Below are 19,246 nucleotides of genomic sequence, written 5' to 3'. Positions count from 1 at the left end.
CATTTTACTGCACAAACAAGACATCTGCTAAATAAAGCAATGCAATCTCACAATGAAAACAGACTTAGCATTAAAACTGCTCTGCCCTTGAAACTCGCATTCATTGAAAGAGCATTGAAACCCACATTCAAAGAAAATACATTTTGCCAGTGGCAGATAAAGATTAACTTTGGGCTGTTTTCAAATCACGGGCCCCTTGGATACGAAACATACATGTGGTCTTTGATACACCTTCCTGACTGTATTAAACTATATTCCTTGTACAATATAGTATAGTTGTTAGAGGGTGTTTGAATTTTGTTTTGAACATTTTTCCAGTAAACAATGAAACAAAATGCATGCACCAGTAACGACAAAACTGCACAATTCAGAACATTTCTATCATAAAAGTCTACTCAAACTTCTACAGTCCACCAGTATCAGTAAATGTGCACAATCTCTGAAGAAGTAAAAGTCATCTAAATAATTCCACATTAAAGAAATCTGTAACTAATGAAGAGGTTGCTGCTAGCAAACAACTTTATATTTCATTGTTTCATCTACAAATAAAGTGCTTGTTGCCCTAGAGGAATAAATTACCTAAGTTGCATTAAAAAAACAATAAGCTAGTAATATTGCAATAGGGAATGGATGGCAAACTGATAACAGGTTCATAGTTACTAGGTATCTTCACCAAAAAGGACTGCAGCATCCACCCCCTTTAAAATTCAGTACAGTAATGCATCTACCTATTGTGGGAGTAGAACACACAGCCTTCTGCATCAAAGCAAGTACACTACCTATTGTGCTATTAACAACACAAGCAGACTCAGCATAAGCAGCATTAAACTTTTGTTCCCCTGCAGCTCTCAGCTTCCTGTAAAATCTACTTGACACTCAGCTGCATCTCTGAACTTTGCAGCACAAGAAATCTGGAAAAATCTGAAATGAAATGGGGGGGGGGGGGCAAAAGACCAAAAAACAGGGACACATTTTAAACATTGCTTGTATAATATTGGAAAGTTGTTAGAATAAAATGCTGTGTTACCACCATACATTTAACTGCCAAGTATTGAACCCAGGACCCCGTGCAAAACAGTCAAAGCAACATACCATTATGTCAAATAATCTGTTTTATGAAAGAAAGGAAGACTGAAACTTAAATGGCTACCATTTAATGAATTCAGTTCTCACCATAGCCATCAACATCTTAGCACAAAACATCTGAACAAAGCCAATAATGGGGGAATACAGCCCCCAAACATATTCAGTGAATTCAGTTATCAACATAGCTCTCAACCTTGGCACAAAAAACCTGGAAGAAGCCAATAATGGAGGAATGCAGTCCAAAAAATAGGGACAAATATCCATTGAGGACACCAGAGCAAACCCACTCAAACACAGGGAGGACATGCAAACTCCATACATAAGGCACCTCAGTCAAGAATCAAACCAGACAACCTGTAGCTGTCAGACAACAATGCTACCACTGCATTACTGGCTGTGTTAAGTAATAAAAATACAGAAACCACAGATTTTATGAGGAACACAACAGAAAAAATATGAGGCAAAAATCTGCAAATGTTTTACAAATGGTGGTGGGTAGGGAATTCAGGCTCTTGCCAGTTGGGCCCAAGGTACAGGGTTCAAGCCTTATTCTCTACCCACCACCATGTAGCAACTGGGACATTTTACACACACACACACACACACACACACACACACAGACCTTCCGTAGCAGCCTGATCACCTCCATAACTCTAAGTCCACAGCCCGCGCATCTGTAGCAGCCTGCCTTAAGTCCTCTGTAGCCCGATCACCTCTGCAAGCTAAGTCCACAGTCCTCTGTAGCCTGATCACCTCTGCATGCTAAGTCCACAGTCCTCTGTAGCCCGATCACCTCTGCAAGCTAAGTCCACAGCCTGCGCAGGCTGTTTCTGGGTTTCCCCGCAAGATGTGAGTAGGATGGAGCCTCCATCCTGCGGGTGATGCAGTCCAGTGTGCTTCCGGTCTGTGCAGTCGTCACCTCACTGACCCCTTCCTTCCCTATCCGGACTGCCTAACTGAGCAGTCTGGTGTTCAGGAACTCAGCACGCGTGCGTGGAGTTCTGGACAACCTAACACAGCAGTCAGAAACTCAGCACACATGTGGGAGTTCCGAGACATGAATTGTTTTTTTTTTTTATTTTCATTTTGTGCAGTGGGGGACGTTTCTTTTTACAGGTGGGGGCGCTGCAGATCTGCAGTCCTATAGCACGAGTCACCCCTGCATCCCAGCCATAAACAGTGAAGAGATTGTCCAACTTTAACAAATTAGTATAGCAAAGAAAAAGCCAACAGAGAGTCAGCAATAGTTTGGGATAAAGATTTAGCAAGGAATCCAGCCCTGTTACTTCCTATCACAGAGTAGATCTATGCCTTAACCAGAATTTCTAGCAAAAAAGCAATAGTTTACAAATTAGCAACAGTAACTATTTTTAAAATAAGACTAGTGAAAATATTCCCTTTCACTGGTGTCTAAATCAATGCGAGTCTGTCTAGTGTCATGATTTGAGCAGTTATTGTAGACAGGCAAGCAATACCAATTTAAAACAGCAAAGAATATGACATCTGTCAGCTAAGGCCAGCAGCCTCAGACATTGATTCATGCAAACTACATCTTTTGATAAAGTAGCACGCACATGCCTCAAGCATAACTTGAACGAGAACAGAAACATAATTTATGAATTAGCAGCAGATACACTTTGCTTTAAAAATAAAAATAGTAAAAATGTTCCACTTCTGTGATATTCAAGGGATTGGTGGATTGTCAAGGCAAATTATCTAAACACACAGCAGTAGACTTGCTGTACAGCTATGTGCAGCCTGGCTAAATTGAATGTTGAGGAGTGTAACTATTCGAAAACTAATCAGCAAAGAAAACAGTCAATCCGTAATAGACTGGGGAAAAGATACACACAGGGCACCAGAAAAACAGCTTTCTTTCACATAGTAGAACTTGTAAGTGACATATGTGCCAAATGAGCATTATCACATGTAGCACAAGAAATATGAAGAGGACAGGTAAGCAATAATGTCTAGTAAAGTGGGCATTACTAGGTATTAGTATATCAACATGGGCATAATAAAGCCTGACATCTAGGACAGCCACTAGGATTCAGAAAGATCCTCATCACAGATAGGTCAATATATATGATGGTGAGAAAATGCAGTTCAGAGACATCTAGGGCCACATGAGAGCAATTTCATTATCGAGTCATTAGCATGTCTCCATATTGTACTTTTCTAACAATAACATTGTCAGATCTGACAGTGGTAGTGTTTTCCCTGGCTGCCCATATATTGTATTGACAAATGTACCCCTCACAAGCATGCGCACACATACCCACATACTCACACACACACACACGCACACACACACACACACACACACACACACACACACACACACACACACACACACACACACACAAAGAGGAATTAACAAACAAGTCCTATTCCAGTCATACTCATGCAAGCATTCTCCCATTCACCCACATGTATGCTCCAGCAAATGCATACACGTGCGCGCGCGCTCACACACACACACACACACACACACACACACACACACACACACACACACACACACACACACACAGACACGCACACACATGCACGCGCACACACACACTCATCCAGGTTCATTCATGCCCCTACAAACAGACACTCAAACCCATACACACACTGACAGATCACTATTCCCACATTTAATCTGGACTTCCTCAACAGGGATACATGTGTAATTGCCATCTTTTGACAGTGTTCACTTTTTTCTTCAACAGTGCAAATTTATGGAGCAGAGTGATTCTCTCAGTTGCTCATTAGCATTAATCAGGAGCAGCTGGTATTTCTGGGGAAGAGCTCATGGCTAATTTGCATTAGCCACTGGCACTTCCCCAGATTTTTACATCTCTATGCAGCTTTGTCAGCAAAACCACTCACTGTGTTGAATCTCCTGCTAGTGGGAGGCCTCAGCATTAGGGGGCTCTAAGAATCTGAAAGGCTTGCTGTGAGTGGGAAAATGTCTGTGTTAAGGGTGTCTGCTCTTAATAAGACGTTCTGAGTCCCATAGAGTGACTTCTGCTTCTTGCAAAGCCCGTTATTCATGAAAAAATGTCCACCTTGCAGCTTGACTTCAGATTTTTCAGTCTGAAAATGCAGTACAGATTGTGTAGTTCTTGCAACCTGAAACTGATTTTATGCAATTGATGCAACACCGTATCATAGTCCCATGCTTAACTTATTATGTGTTTTTGTGATGGTTGAAGAATGTGGTTGTGGATAACATACTTTACTTACAGTCACAAATGATAATAAAATACTAATATGTTTAGATATTTATGCATTTTTAATACAATTTAAATGTACTTGATATGTTTGGGATTTTCTCTGCTGTGTACCTTTACTTTTTAGTGTTTTACATTATTTGTGAGATAACACAGGCTCCTATTCTCCCGTCCACAATTATTGAATCATATAATGACTATGCTTCACTCACTCCCAGGCCACAGAATGTTCACTATATAATAATAATAATAATAATAACAATAATAATAATATTTTTTTAATTTATTTATTTATGTGCAGTTTGTTTGCCAGGATAGTCTATTGGGCCACAAGGAGCCCATTTTCAATAGAGTCCTTGGGAGAAAAGCTCCAGAAAAATACAAATATATAGTACACATTGCACATATACATTACAGATCATCTCATTGCAATACAAAGTAAATATGATAAGAAAAGGTTAACAGTGATAGAATACATCAGTATAGTTCACTACACAGCAATAAAAAACACTTTTTTTTTTTTTTTTTTTTTTTTAAAGTAGCAGCATAGGGTAACTGTTAAGTAGTTGGTCAAATAGTTCAATAGAGCTGTGGAACAACAGAAGGCAGTGATGGCATATTTAGTTCTATGAGATTAGGAAGTGGTATTAGAAGGATTAGGTAGGATGGGAACAGCAGCTCTTCCATTGTGAAGTTAGGTATGAGTGCAGCAAGGTTTTAAATGAGGAGAGACCGCTGGTGAGGTGGATAGGAGATGGTAGAGAATTCTGGAGGCATGCAAGAGAGAGGGACATTAGGTGATTCCCAGCTGGACTTGTGGGTTTGTGCAATTTAATTAGTTTTTGGGAATTAGATCTTAGAAGTCCTTCTGATTCATGCATTTCAAAGGACAATGAGAGGGGTTGTAAATGAATTTGCATGCTTGGATGAGTTGGGTATAAGTGAGGAGGTTAGGTAGCTCAAGCCAGTTTAGTTGGCGAAGAGAATTACAATGGTGAGAAATGTCTCTGTGACCTGCCGCAAATTTTGAAATCTTATTATAGCAAGCGAAGAGTTTTGTTTTGAGGAAAGATTGCAGGTTGGTGAGGATAGATGCACCATATAGGAGGGTTGGTGAAGATAGATGCACCATATAGGAGGGATGGGATGAGATAAGTATTGGCTAGTATGAGCCTGGTGGATAGAGAGATATAACGATTTTGGTGGTATAGCATACCAATGTTTTTGTGGGGTTTTTTTGTTATTTACTTGTAAATGTTTGTCGAATTTTAGTTGATCATCTATGAGTACTCCTAGTAGTTTAGTGCCAGAGATGATTTCTAGGGGAGCATTGTTTTTGCTGGTGATTATGAATGAGTTTATCTAGGCAGGAGGTTTTGGAGGTGGTGAATAACATACATTTAGTTTTGGTTGCATTAAGAGCCAGATGGTTGTCTAGCATCCACTGCTCTGTAGAGGAGAAGGTGCTTTTGGTAAGCTTATTTAGAGTGGGGATAGAAGGCGAGGAGCAGATAGTGGTAGGATCATCGGAATATTGGATGGGGCTGGAGTTTGGAATGGCTTGGTAAAAGTCGTTAATAAATATATTGAATAGTAGGCAGCCTAAAATGGAACCTTGGTGGACACTATGGGAGTATTAAGGAAGGGTGAAGTGGCTTTATTCCATTTGACTGCTTGTTGTCTGGTTGTGGGGTAGCTGGAGAACCACTTGGTACAGAAAGGGGATAGGTTTAGTTTGGAGAGTTTATTAAGAAGCAGGTTGTGGGAAATAGTGTCAATCACTTGGAGAGGTCGAGGAGAAGTGTGGACATGAAATGGACAGAATCGCGGGCTTTGTTAATTGTTTCAAGAAAGGAGAGGAGGGCAGTGGAGGAGCTATTACTGGGTCTAAATCCATGCTGTGTGGGGGTAAGAAGCTGGTTGTTGATGAGATAGGGTAAGAGTTGTTGATGGATACATTTTTCAAGAAGCTTGGAAATAGGGGATAAGATAGCAATAAATATTATATGCAAGAGCTCAAAACTGCACATTTTCATCGTGTAAGATAAATATGTCTTTGTCTGGAGAAATGTGGCTTATTTCCCAATCTACGGTTAAGTATTTAGCTTCCTGGACCAAGACAAGCATGTTAAAAAACATGAGCACTGATCTTCCTGGGCCCATTTCAGGCTCAGCTTAGGAGCATTGTCTTGTTAAATGTCTTGTTCAGGCTCAAAAGTAAGCAAAGAGAAGCCATGGAGATCAAGTCAAGGTCTGCTGTATGACACATTAACAACAGTCAGAATCTTAAATCTCTCCATCAAATAACCAGAAAAATATAAAACAAGGATATGTAACTGTTTGGTAAGAAGCAGTGTATATAATTCTGGATATTTTTGGATTTAGTTTTGTCTCTAGGGAGAATGAGATAATCAAAGAGTTGTGTTGAACTTGTTTTCCCTTTTATTAACAAGCATATACGTTTAGTTTCTGAATTAGGGTCATGTTTACTTTGTAAAGTTCATAGGCATTCTTGCAACATGTAATCAGAGCCACTTGTGTAGTTGCCTAGGTAACAGCTGACACTTGATGTAGTTTAGCAAAACTTGCTTTTATATTTTATTTGATAGGCACTTGTTAAAAATAGTAAATAAGAACAGAATGCAGAACAGGTTCAAGTAAAAAGTTTTTCATTTTCTAAATGATGGCAAATATCATTTGAAAGTGGTTACTTAACCACAACTTAAAAGAAAGAAAAAATATTTTATTAAAGGCTTGGGTCTACTAACAAAGAGTAAGCAGTCTTGTAGATTCATAGGTTCATAGGTAAAATAGGCCATCTGCCCAAGGGCATTTATAAGCCTAGCCAGAATGTGTTGGTCTTTGCCATCCCCTTAGATTAGTTCCCTATGCCTCTGTCCAGCAGAGCCATTCGTTCCCTGCGCCACTGTCTAGCAGAGCCACTGCAGTGATCCCCGAGGTAACTTTTCTGTTTCCCATCCACCCGTCAAGGTTTCTTTGAAGAGTGTTAGTGAGGGGCTCTGCCTGATGTATAGCGGAATCCTGTTCCAAAGCATGGGGAGTCTCTGGGATAGGAATCTATCCCTCCAGCATGTCCTATTTATCGGTGTGGTGAGGTTTATATCTCTAGAACGTGTGGCTCTCCGGGATTTGTTTTTTTTTAGGTGGAGCATGTCCATCAATTCTGGGTTGGACATGGCCTTGTATGTCAGGCAGAGATCACCTCTGAGTAAGCTGTATGCAACAGAGTACAGCTGAGTGATGAGTAGAGAGGCACAATAACCTCTTTTGTTCTAGATGCGCACCCTTTTGATTAGATGGGCCACATAGGATTTTCTAACCACCTTGGCAATATGATTATCAAAGGAGAGATTACTATCTACTTGGGTCCCCTGATCCCTTTTTACATTTTCTGTATTTAGGGGACTACCACCTATGTGGTAATTCATAGGTACTTTGTTTTTTCCAAAGGGGATGACTATGCACTTTGGCATTTAGCTTGAGGCCATGATTTTGACACCAGGTATCCAACTCAGTGAGACCCATCTGGAAGGTGTCTGTATCAGCCAGAGAATCAATTATGGCCCCTAGTTTGCAGTCTGCGAACTTGGTCAGCCATAGTCCTCCTATGCTTGCCTGTACCTCTGAGAAGTATATACAGAACAGGAGAGGTCCTAGGACTGAGCCCTGGGGGATGCCACTTGTAACTGGTTTAGAGTCTGACGTAGAGCCTGCAACTCGTACCATGTTTGTTCTATCCATGATCCAGTTGGCAACCCATCTCGTGATGTAGAGGTTTATGTTCAAGCTGGTGAGCTTGCCTATAATACTAGAATGGGGAATGGTGTTTAAAGCCTTTGCGAGGTCTAGGTAGGCTGTGTGGACCTCCTTTCCCTAGTCTAATGTCTTGGTAACCGTCTCAAAGAAATCCACCAGGTTTAGGGGGCATGATCTTCCCTTAAAGCCAAACTGGGTAGGGTCCAGGGTTTGGAGGTTCCCAATGTCTCTGTTAAGGAGTTCCATGATTATGCGTTCCATAGTCTTGCAGACCAGGCTAGTCAGGCTTATACGGCGATAGTTGCCAGGGTCCGCTGTGGCTCCACCTTTGTGGAGCGGGATAACTGTTGCTGTGCGCCACTCTGTGGGTACATAGCCTGTAGAGAGGCTGAGCTTGAACAGTGTGTTTAGGTGAGGGGTTAGTTCATTTTGGAGCTCTTGTAAGACAGAGCCTGGGACACAGTCCGGTCCCATTGAAGCTGTGTTTTTGGCTTGGTTAGGGCTGTTATAGCAGCAAAAGAGACTTTAAGAGGAGCAGGGTGGGTAAGGGTTGAAGAAGAACTGCAGGTGGATGTCCATGGCAGTTTAACGAAGTAAATACGATTTCAGACGCTTAGAAAGGGCAGTTTATGTACTGATTCTTTCCGGACTTCATTACCTTTAACGTAAAGTGACATGAGTGTACAATGTGCCCTACTTGTGTGAAGTAGACTTTGTAAAGGGAGGACTTTCAAGGGTAGATAGGGTACAAACAAATCATCAATAAGCTGTGTAAGCAGTTCAGTGCGAAGATGGAATGACAGCTTATTATAGGAATGGCATCAGTTGAAGGTATTGCATCTTTAAGCCCATAAAATGGGTTAAAAATGAATACACACATGCTTGGATTATCTTTGTGTCTGTGTCTATATGTGTGAATGTGTGCATGTCTGTGTGTACGTTCATATATGTGTGTGTGTATATGTGTGAGTACATGGTATGTGTGTGTTTTTGTGTGTGCATATGCGAGAGAGAAAATGTGTTTATGTACAGTGGGAGCTTGTAAGGAAGTTCCAAATGTATCATGCTGTCAGGTAGATTGATGCCACTACTGCTTGATGTCATATCTTAACAGACCCATCTTCATATTTCATATCTTCATTAGTTATTAGGTCGAGGGTTTGGTCATCTCCAGCTCCTCATATGCTTGCAGTATAATGTAGCAGCCGAGTTATACAGAGACTGGGGTGAGACATTTTTAATGCAGGTATTACAAAAGGGTCTTACAACTCAAAGAAACAAGCATAAAATGGCAGAATTATTTATGGCTTCATGAAGGGAAGAAATGTTTCATGGATGGAATCCATATTGATGATAAAGTAGCCTGAATGCATTTTTGGAACAAATTATGTTTTCTCCCATAGTAGCTGATATCCACTTGAGATCTGTAACCATATATACTAGTTCTTCCTTAATATAATTAGTATTTACTCAGAGTGTAAGAAAAGAGCTTTAATGAACAAACACAAGTGCTTTGTAGATAAAAAAGAAAATTAGTTACAGAAAATGAATTAGAAATAGTTGCCATTTGGTAGCATAAGCTCACCAAATGCAAGGAACCAGGACATTTGTAAAAGGCAGCTGAATATACTGGGTACCACATATATTGTGGTTCTACCAGAAAATGCCATTTGATTTCCAGCCTGCAATTCATAAATAAACAAACAAATAAATAAATAATGTTTCCATACTGCAGGGTAAGCACTTAAGTGGAACAAGATGATATGAAGGAGCTTTACACTTTATTTGATCTGCAGGTTTAGTAGTAGCAACGTATGTTGTAGGTTACATTTTTACATATCATCTGCATCACATTCCTTAGAATAATAGGTGGGGAAAGTATGAAATTATGCTGTTCCAATTCCCTTACAAATTTTACAATGACCTAGAACTACAGCACTTACCTACTGCACCCCATAGACCTTCTGCTTTGTACCTTCCTAATTTTTCCCTGCCAGCCACTGACTGTCCGTAATATACCAATAATATTCAGGCCTATATTACGAGATCTAATGTTCAGGTGACCAAACACCTAAAAATCAAACTCGTAATATCGGAAGCAAAAAATGGCGAACGGACGATTTAATGCAGGGAAAGATTTCCCTTGGCCGTTGACAGGATTTTGCCTTTTGTGTACTGCAGAGCTATCTCGAAGTTGGTATATTTAGTTGGGGTTGGGGTGGGATTAGATTGGGTATAAAATTATCTTTTTTGTTTTGTGGCCAAGGGTCATCCTTCCCTGTGCTGTTCACTGTTTTACGGTTCGATATTACGAGTTCGATGTTTAGGTGTTCGGCCACCTAAACATTCGATCTCGTAATATAGACCCTAATATTCACATGGGCTACACAATACCATGCTCAGGGTTTTGGGAACCTAGTTTTCAGGGAGTACATTGCTCATTTCTGGGTATAAAGATAAAGAGCCTAGAGATTTTGTTCAGCATTCCTTATAAAGTCTCAGTGTGTTGCAGGTACAAGCAACTGAAGCAGCTGAAAGACCACCCCGCACTTTTACCTTTAACTCATATATGTCTGCCATCTCCTTTCCCACTCCCTAAACCTAAAACTATCTTCCTGGTCCCTAAAATTAAAGTCCTTGATCACTCCCTAACCCTAAACTCCCCTCTGTTCTCTAACACTGAAGCTAGCCCCTCCCATAACCTAAATCCCCCTCCTGATTGATGCCTGAAACAATTATCTGTACCCCCCGACTCCCTCCCTCCTTATGGCTGTGACACTAAACCTGCCTAAACTAGTGTGGTCAACTGAGGTGCAGTAACTCCACTCTGTGCCACATTGGCTGCACCTCACCTGAAAATGCAGTTGAGTTTGCATGTGAGTCACCAGCTATGCAAGCTGCAAGATGCCCATGTCCCTGTCTGTACAATAGTGGTATTTGAGCACCTGGGGCTGTGGTACTTGCAGTAGACTGTCATGTTTGTTTTGACTGTAAATATAATGTTCATCTCTTCATAATCTAAATCAGCAGGGTCCAGGTATACTGCCCCTATCACACTTCTTCTTTAAGTTAATGTTACACAGTTACACCAGTATGATAACCAATGAAGAATTGCAAATATTTTTAAACATCATTCCCTCATTAAAGCATGCCCTGGTATGGGCCCCATCTGACTTCAACAAAAGTTTTTTTTTTCAAGACGTATATAATATCAAGTTAGTTATGTGCACAATCCATGCATAGAAGAAAAATGTTTAAAGGCACTTGCCTTTAAAGCCTTAACATGTTAGTTTTACCTGTGTTGTTATCACCTATTATTTTTTTGAGAATGAAATATTTAGTTATAGTTTGCATGCAGTAATTTGCGCCATAGCAATAGCATTTTCTATAAAAAACTTGGGGTAGCCTTATCCAACAGAAAGACTAAAAAGATGCCTTTTACCATTTTAAGTTTATTAATACTAAGACTGATAACCGAGAAAAAATGAATTGATCAGTATGAATTCATAAAATAATTCTGTAACTGTCATATCATAGAGTCCAACTCCTCATTAGAAGAGATATAAAAGAACTCTTTGTACTGATGAATGTAAACATACTGTGTTTGTTAGGCCTTTTGCTTGAGTAGTAAAAGAGCTCTTTACCAAGGTAGTTTGGTATACTGAAGGTATATGTTGTTGATTTTCTTTGTACATTGAGTTTTATATGGAAAAGGCACATACATGGATACAGTTAACACTCTGCCAAGACTCTGTTGTGATACAAAATATTTCTCTACCTGTTTTTGATTAGCTTTTCTCAGAGTCAGATGCTGTGTGGATTGTACTGCTAGACTGTGAAAACAGGGTTCAGTGACATAGATTTATATCTAGTATTGTTCTGAATGGACTGCATTTTTTTGCAGTTAACAGGTCAACAGATCTGAGGAGCTGCACTTTTTGAATAAAACAAAAAGTCAGCTTCTGGTAATGTACAGTCTTTAAATCTTAAATCAGAATAATTTTCATAATATTTCTGAAATGACAGTTTACTTAATATTTGCCAGAAAAGAAAAATATCAAAAACTTAAAAACAACATTTTTGTATGGCTACAGGAGACTTGCCCCCCCCCCCCCCAATCAAATGCTAAGTTTTGACAAATATCTATGATTTTCTGGTTGCGGTTTTGCACATTCTTAGTGGTAAGCTCATGATTTTTGTGGAGACTCATTTTTTTCTTACTCACTAAATCCCTTTGTCAAGTTGTGAATACTTCACCAATGTTTGTTAATAATTACAGCTTCATCTTTTGTTTCAGGCTAAACTGAATCTGAAAGCATTCAGTTTGAAGCAATTGCTATTAAATCATATGTATCTCATTTACTTATTACGTGTGTTTTATCACACATTTGAATGAAATATTTACAATTTAAAAAGTCAGGAAAACTAGTATGAGACACTGTCAAACCAGCAAGAGTACCCCTGCCTAATTTGTTGCATGTACTTTATTAGCATACTTTCATGGGCAATTTACTGTGACAACAGGAGCACAGAAATACTGCTGCTAACCTATGCTGAGCATTTCATGGATTGCCACAACGTTTTACATAAGCATTTGACAGGCAAATAAAGCAAATTGTATTACAAACAATTTTGTGGTATTTTACACCATTGCTTGAATGTCCCATTTAGAGGCAGTATTTGTTTTCCAGCAAGATGCCAGCAAGTATTACAGCACTGAAGAATTACTCAACAAATAGCATTATAACATTCTGCTGAAAATTATAAACAGATTAAAGCTTAACAGTAATCTGTCATAACACAAATGTAAGCTGTAAGTTGTCAAATGTTGCTTTTATGTCAGTTCCCAGCAACACCATTTACAAGCTACAAAAGCTGTCATTTTCCTGTAAAATAAACCAAACTTTCAATATCATTTTTTATTTGTTGTCATTGATATAGTTTGTTAGTTAGCTAGCGAGCACTCTTTCACAAAGAATGGCGTCTTTGTTTGGGACAAAACCGTTTAGTCTATAATTTTTACAAGGGATGTATAGAAATGAAAGACTGTCATAAGCTGCTGTTTCTTGCAGATGGAAAACTCACAAGTGGAGAAGGTGCCAGCTAGTGCCATGGTATGTTCGTCAAGACAGTCCTGGAGCACATGAGACCTGTGGACCTGGTTTGCAAACCCGAGGTACATCTAATGGTTCGATAAAATTAATTTATAGTTGCTTTTTTATTATTTAAAAACATTCTACACTTTATAATGTAAACTCTGAAGCTCTTCCTTTTTTGTTAAGTTTGCTTATATGGAGTATGCATACTGTTATTTTGCTGCAACATATGTGCATGTGTTGTTGTGTACAAATTTGTGAGTATTGTGTGACTGCAGAGTTGTAGCTGGCTCATCTAATACCCATTGCTGCTAACTGACCTAGCAGCCTTCAAAAAAAAAAAAGATCCCCTCTCCATTATAGCACTCCACTATTTGGTCTTCTTTTAAAAACTCTGAAGCACTGAAAGCAAGAGCTTTTATCCAAAGAAGTGTCAGAATTCCAGTTCATTAATGCATTCCTCCTAACACCATGTACATGACGTGACTGCCCCTTTGAACCACATTCCCATCCTAGCAACGTGTGTGTGTGTGTGTGTGTGTGTGTGTGTGTGTGTGTGTGTGTGTGTGTGTGTGTGTGTGTGTGTGTGTGTGTGTGTGTGTGTGTGTGTCCATACATACACACACACACACACACACTCACGTATACATCTACATCTACACATATGTAGTGTATTCTGTTACTTTGAATAGAATACAATATCAATGTCTGTTTGATTCACACTATATGATTGGCAGAAACAGACAGCTGACATGTGCCTAAGATCAACAATCCCAAGGTAATGGCTTTCTTCAGGGATTGTGTGATCTCATAGTTAGTATCTATTTATATATATATATATATATATATATATATATATATATATATATATATATATATATATATATATAGATGTATACACTATAATCTCACTTAACTGGCACCCATGGGGGTTGGTAGATGCCGGATAAGTGTAGCTTCCAGTTACATGAGAGCCGCTTTGCGTTTTTTGATTGGCTTGTATACCAGCATACGAGACAATCAAACTTTCTGGTTGCTTGGGAGTGCCTGTTGCTTGAGTTCCAGATGACAGGGACTCTACTGTATATATATATATATATATATATATATATATATATATATATATATATATATATATATATATATATATATATATATATATATATATATATATATATATATATATATATAGAGAGAGAGAGAGATAGATAGATATAGATATGTAGCTATATTTAGCAGGGATGTGTGGGTGCAAGGGAACTTGCCTCCCTACAAAAACATTTTTATTGTTTTATCCTGCTCTGTGATTAATCTTGGAACATGTATGTTCCATGTTTCGATGCTTTGATGTCGACATTATAAACATCAAAATTGTATTCCATTTGATGTAAGAAAATATAGCTCTAAATATATATATATATATATATATATATATATATATATATATATATATAGATATATATATATATAGATATACACACATACACAGAGTTGATATCACTTACCCGAATTGCAGGACGTTAAACAGCTGATGTCACTGTTCGTATGGAGCAGGACATCGAATGACGAGCGGTTGAACAAGGTTAGTCGAGAAATTGCGTAATGAGACTGTGAAGGGAGGTCACACTTCAGTGAGGAACAGGGAAGTAGCCCATTTCCTCACTGTAGTGCAATCTCGGAATTGGTATATTTAAGTATTGGGGTTTGGGGGGCAGAGCCCCCAACATGGGGTGGAAGGGGATTTAACCCCCCCTGAAAAATAGTAGAGGTGAGCTAACTGTCGTATCTGAAGAAAGGGGATGTCTATATTATGGAATGCACTTTTTTGGGCAAACTATTTTCGGCATTCCTCTCTTTGGATATGTTAAGTTTAGATGTTATTTTTCGGCCGAATGCACATTTGATGTTAGTGCATTCGACCTTATCATGGTAAACCATATGCACTTTTGTGTATATATATATATATATATATATATATATATATATATATATATATATACATATATATGGGTCTACTGCTTTTCATCGAATACCACGTATTCGAAAAAGAGCAGTAGACCGCTCAGTTACGCAAAAGTGCACTTATTTGAAAATGCACTTTCGCGAACTCTGCTTCTACGAATATATCGCACCACAGTGGAGGACAGTAGGAAAACATGCTATGTCCTCCACTGTGGTTCTGTAGTCACAAACCTTAGGGTTAGGGCACAGGTCATAGTAAGGGGATAGCCCTACTAGCTATCCCCTTATCATGACCCACGCCCTAACCCTAAGGTCCATGACTACTGCACCACAGTGGAAGACAGGCTATCCTCCACTGTGGTACGGTAGTCATGGACCTTAGGGTTAGGGCGCCGTTCATGGTAAGGGGATAGCCCTACTAGCTATCCCCTTATGACCTGCACCCTAACCCTAAGGTCCATGACTACTGCACTAAACGGCAGTACGTAGCTCATTTGCTGAAGCGGGTTTTGCGAAAGTGCGCTTTCGATTAACTGCACTTTCGCATAACTCAGGGTCGACTGTGTGAGTTCGAAGAAGTGTATTTTCGAACTTATACAGTAGACCCATATATATATATATATATATATATAATATATATATATATATATATATATATATATATATATATATATATATATATATATATATATATATATATATATATATATATATATATATATATATATATGTACATAGACATATATGTATATATATGTATGCATGTGTGTGTCTGTCTTTTATGAATGTATATATAAAAGTGTTCAAAATGGTTTGTACACATGCCCACACACACACACACACACGTGTGTGTGGATGAAATATCAGTAAGAAATTTCTAAACATGGATGGGGTCAATATGCTGAATATGTCCATTCATCAGTCTATCCATCCATTCATCAGTCTATCCATCCATCCATCTATTCATCCATCTTTCCATGCATCCATTTGTTTCCTAAACCACATGCTGTATTGAAAGTTGCAGTGATGTTAAACTGATCACAGAAGAGAATATCACAAGCAACATTTTCCATTTCTTCCTGTATTATCCTCACTTACAAGCAAGTTAAGGAATCTCTCTCCACCATATACTAAGTCTGAGACTGGGCCTCCTCTCAGGGGACTTTACCTAGTAGACAGCATATGCTTACACAGTTCCAAAACCACATCAGTTGACTCAACTCATATACAGGGAGCTGAAACATACACTGAGACACTTCCACAACTTCTGATCCTGTTATGGACAGAGATCTTAACAACCACAAACAAGGACCTCCTTTCTATTACATCTGTGATAACATCATTTAAGCCATTATCCAGTTGTGACCGTAGCTGCAGACATAACATACATTGCCACAGTTACTGCATTTAGATTCCTGCATTCCACCAGCTCAGGATAATTTGGGTAGAAAATGAAAGCCCCACTGTGACCAAAATGAGATGCTGATCTCACCTTTAGGCTGGATATTAGTTCACTTTTGCCATTTGCCTAAGCTATGTGTGTCCTACCCCATTGCTGCCAGCCCAGTACCTTCCATGTTTTTAACTGTCAAGAGCTTGAGAGGAACTCAATACAAAAGACAGAGAGTGAAAAACTCTGAGCTCTCTTACTGCTAAAAAGAGCTCCTTCAGTGGGCCCTGTGGTTCTGCTGGTTGTCTAGTGGTCCCATAAGGCTAGGCAGGTAAGTACCCTATTCAGGAAAACCTTTCATTAAGATTTTTTTTTTCCCCAAAGGAAATTTGTTTTTCTATGAAAATATATTATAATTTGATAGGAAATCATTATGAAATCTTGGACTGTGACTGATTGTCAGGGTAGCATTCTCTGTGAATGCTTGTATGAGCAGCTGTGTAAAAAAGTATTATTTATTTATTTATTTAACTTTTTCCCTATAGGATGTATAGAGTTTATGTACTTGGGAGAAGACTTTATACTTATCAGGATGACAGTACTATTTCTTACTTGAACCTGATTTTGACTGTCTTAAAAAAATGATACCCTCCTTCAGGCCTTGATACCCCTCTTCAGTGCTTCATCCTTGGCTGAGCATGTAGATTAGTTACTGATCTCCACAGTTATTCCTTTCTCTGTCTGCAAGAAGAAGAAGAAGCTAGTCAGGGCATCTCTGGGTGTCTGGCCAGCTCCACTTGTGCCTCAGCCACTAATGGTCATCTATGCTGTGTCCAGTTTTGGCTCCTCAGACCACTCATCCTTTTCCCTTGGTCCATTTGATATAGAACATACTACAGTAAGGACCTGGGATAGACTCATCCTTTTCAGATGCAGGGATGTCCTCCGTGAGACTCTTGTTTGTCTTGGAGAAGGGGCAAATGGTTTACTTACTAGCTGATATAAGGACCCTGGATCCCAGATGAGTGTAACTGATTTGGGTCTGTCCTTTAAAAAGGAATCTCCCAGGAAAAAGAAAGAAAAGGTAAAACATGGCTTCTCCTGTTCCTTTCCATGGACAAGGAAGATTTGTTGTGATTTGCTAGAGAGTTTATTTCTTCTTTATCATGTTCCTGTTTTCTCTGCTGTGAAGAAAAGAAAAAGGGCTTCCTCACTTTTTGTATCTGAAATTCAATCAGAAGTGCAGGCTTTGGACGGTTAATATTTTGCTTCAGAATTTATCTCTTCTCAATCTGAAGATTCTGAGTCTGAGGAAATTGTTTCTTCAGATTTAACTCCAGAAGACCTTTCTGTTTCTGAAACTTTATCTAAAACGAAAGAGTTTATTCAGTGGGATCAAAACAAAATCCCCATTAATCAACAAATCTATTTGATTTGTTACAGCTCGATGTTCCCCAGTCAGCCACTGTTCTCCATGTTTTATCTGCTTTATACTATTTTCTTTTCCACAGCAGTTTACAAGATGGTCAATTACCTGTCTCTAGGAAGTCTGGTTATACAGTATGCCTCAGAATAACAAAGACTTGGGGGCCTGGCCAAGATGCCAATCTGATAGCAGCAGAAATCTATAGCTGGACTTAGATTTTAATATCCTGACAGGAAATATACTTTAATTTTTAGAAAAATCTAACTAAAAGTATAAAAAAAGTTAGATTAACATAAACTCTTTATTATTTTTGAAAAATTAATACATAGTCAAGAGAATGTTTTAATTATTCTTGTCAAGAAGTTTTCTACTGGACATCTCAAGATGAGCAAATCGACGAACCCACACCAGGAGAGTGCAGTAAAGAAAGATCTACATCTTATAATAACAAACATCCAAGAACTGTCACTAAAAATGGACACATTTGAAAACAAAATGGATATTATCAAACAAGAATGCAGTAAACAACTGGAACTTCTAAACAGAATTGTAAAAAAACAATCTGAACAGATTCTTGCCTTAGAGGCAACTGACCCATATACTAGAGTGACAGAAAATGAACATCACAATGAATTTCTTCTGAAACAAAACACCGGGCTGATTGAGAAATCGGTAGACCTTGAAAGTAGATCAAGGAGGAATAACATAAGAATATATGGAATTGAGAAAGAAGAGGGTGATAACATGATTCAATTCCTCAATAAGTGGTTTTCATCAGCACTAAACATGCCTGAATCCCTCTCTTTTGGAATTGAGAGGGCTCATTGGTCCCTGGCAAATCCAGCTTAATCTCTGAGTTCATCTAACCCCAGGTCTATAATAGTTAGATTTCATTCCTCGCAAGACAAGGACTTAGTGCTGAAATCAACTTGGACTAATTCCCCTATCAAGATCCCTTATCAAGATGGGTGAAAAAGTTAGTCGTTTTGACAATGACTACACCTCTATAATCATATCCAGAAGAATGCAGTGTGTTCCTCTAATTAAGTCCTTGAAAAAAAGCCAATATTAAAGCTCAAATTCTTTTTTCTGCAAGAATAAGAATCACCTTGTCAGAAGGAGTGAAGATCTTTAATTTCCTTCAAGAAGCAGTAGAATTTATCCAAAAGAAGAAAATACTGCCGGACATAGAAGAAATGGAATGGTCATCTCAGAATTTGAAGAGACAGGCAACAAATAATATATGGCCAGTGAAGGAAGGAGCAAACAAAATTAAGAAACTAAAGGA

The 19,246-nt window shown here is 38.7% G+C and overlaps 1 protein-coding gene across 4 annotated transcripts in view; it reads left to right on the top strand.

The window, feature by feature from the left end:
* The window catches only part of THSD7A (thrombospondin type 1 domain containing 7A), a 2,877,792-nt gene that overhangs the window by 2,128,051 nt on the left and 730,495 nt on the right, over positions 1-19,246 (top strand). For all 4 annotated transcript variants that reach the window (XM_044066751.1, XM_044066750.1, XM_044066748.1 and 1 more), the window contains one exon: positions 13,157-13,260. In XM_044066751.1, the coding sequence (XP_043922686.1) occupies positions 13,157-13,260 (104 nt within the window). The remainder of the gene's footprint in view (positions 1-13,156; positions 13,261-19,246) is intronic.

The sequence above is a fragment of the Protopterus annectens genome, chromosome 3.part1 (genome assembly GCF_019279795.1).
Source record: "Protopterus annectens isolate FY-2018-M chromosome 3.part1, PAN1.0, whole genome shotgun sequence".
Lineage (NCBI taxonomy): Eukaryota > Metazoa > Chordata > Ceratodontiformes > Protopteridae > Protopterus > Protopterus annectens.
This window is presented reverse-complemented; position numbering and strand designations above follow the sequence as displayed.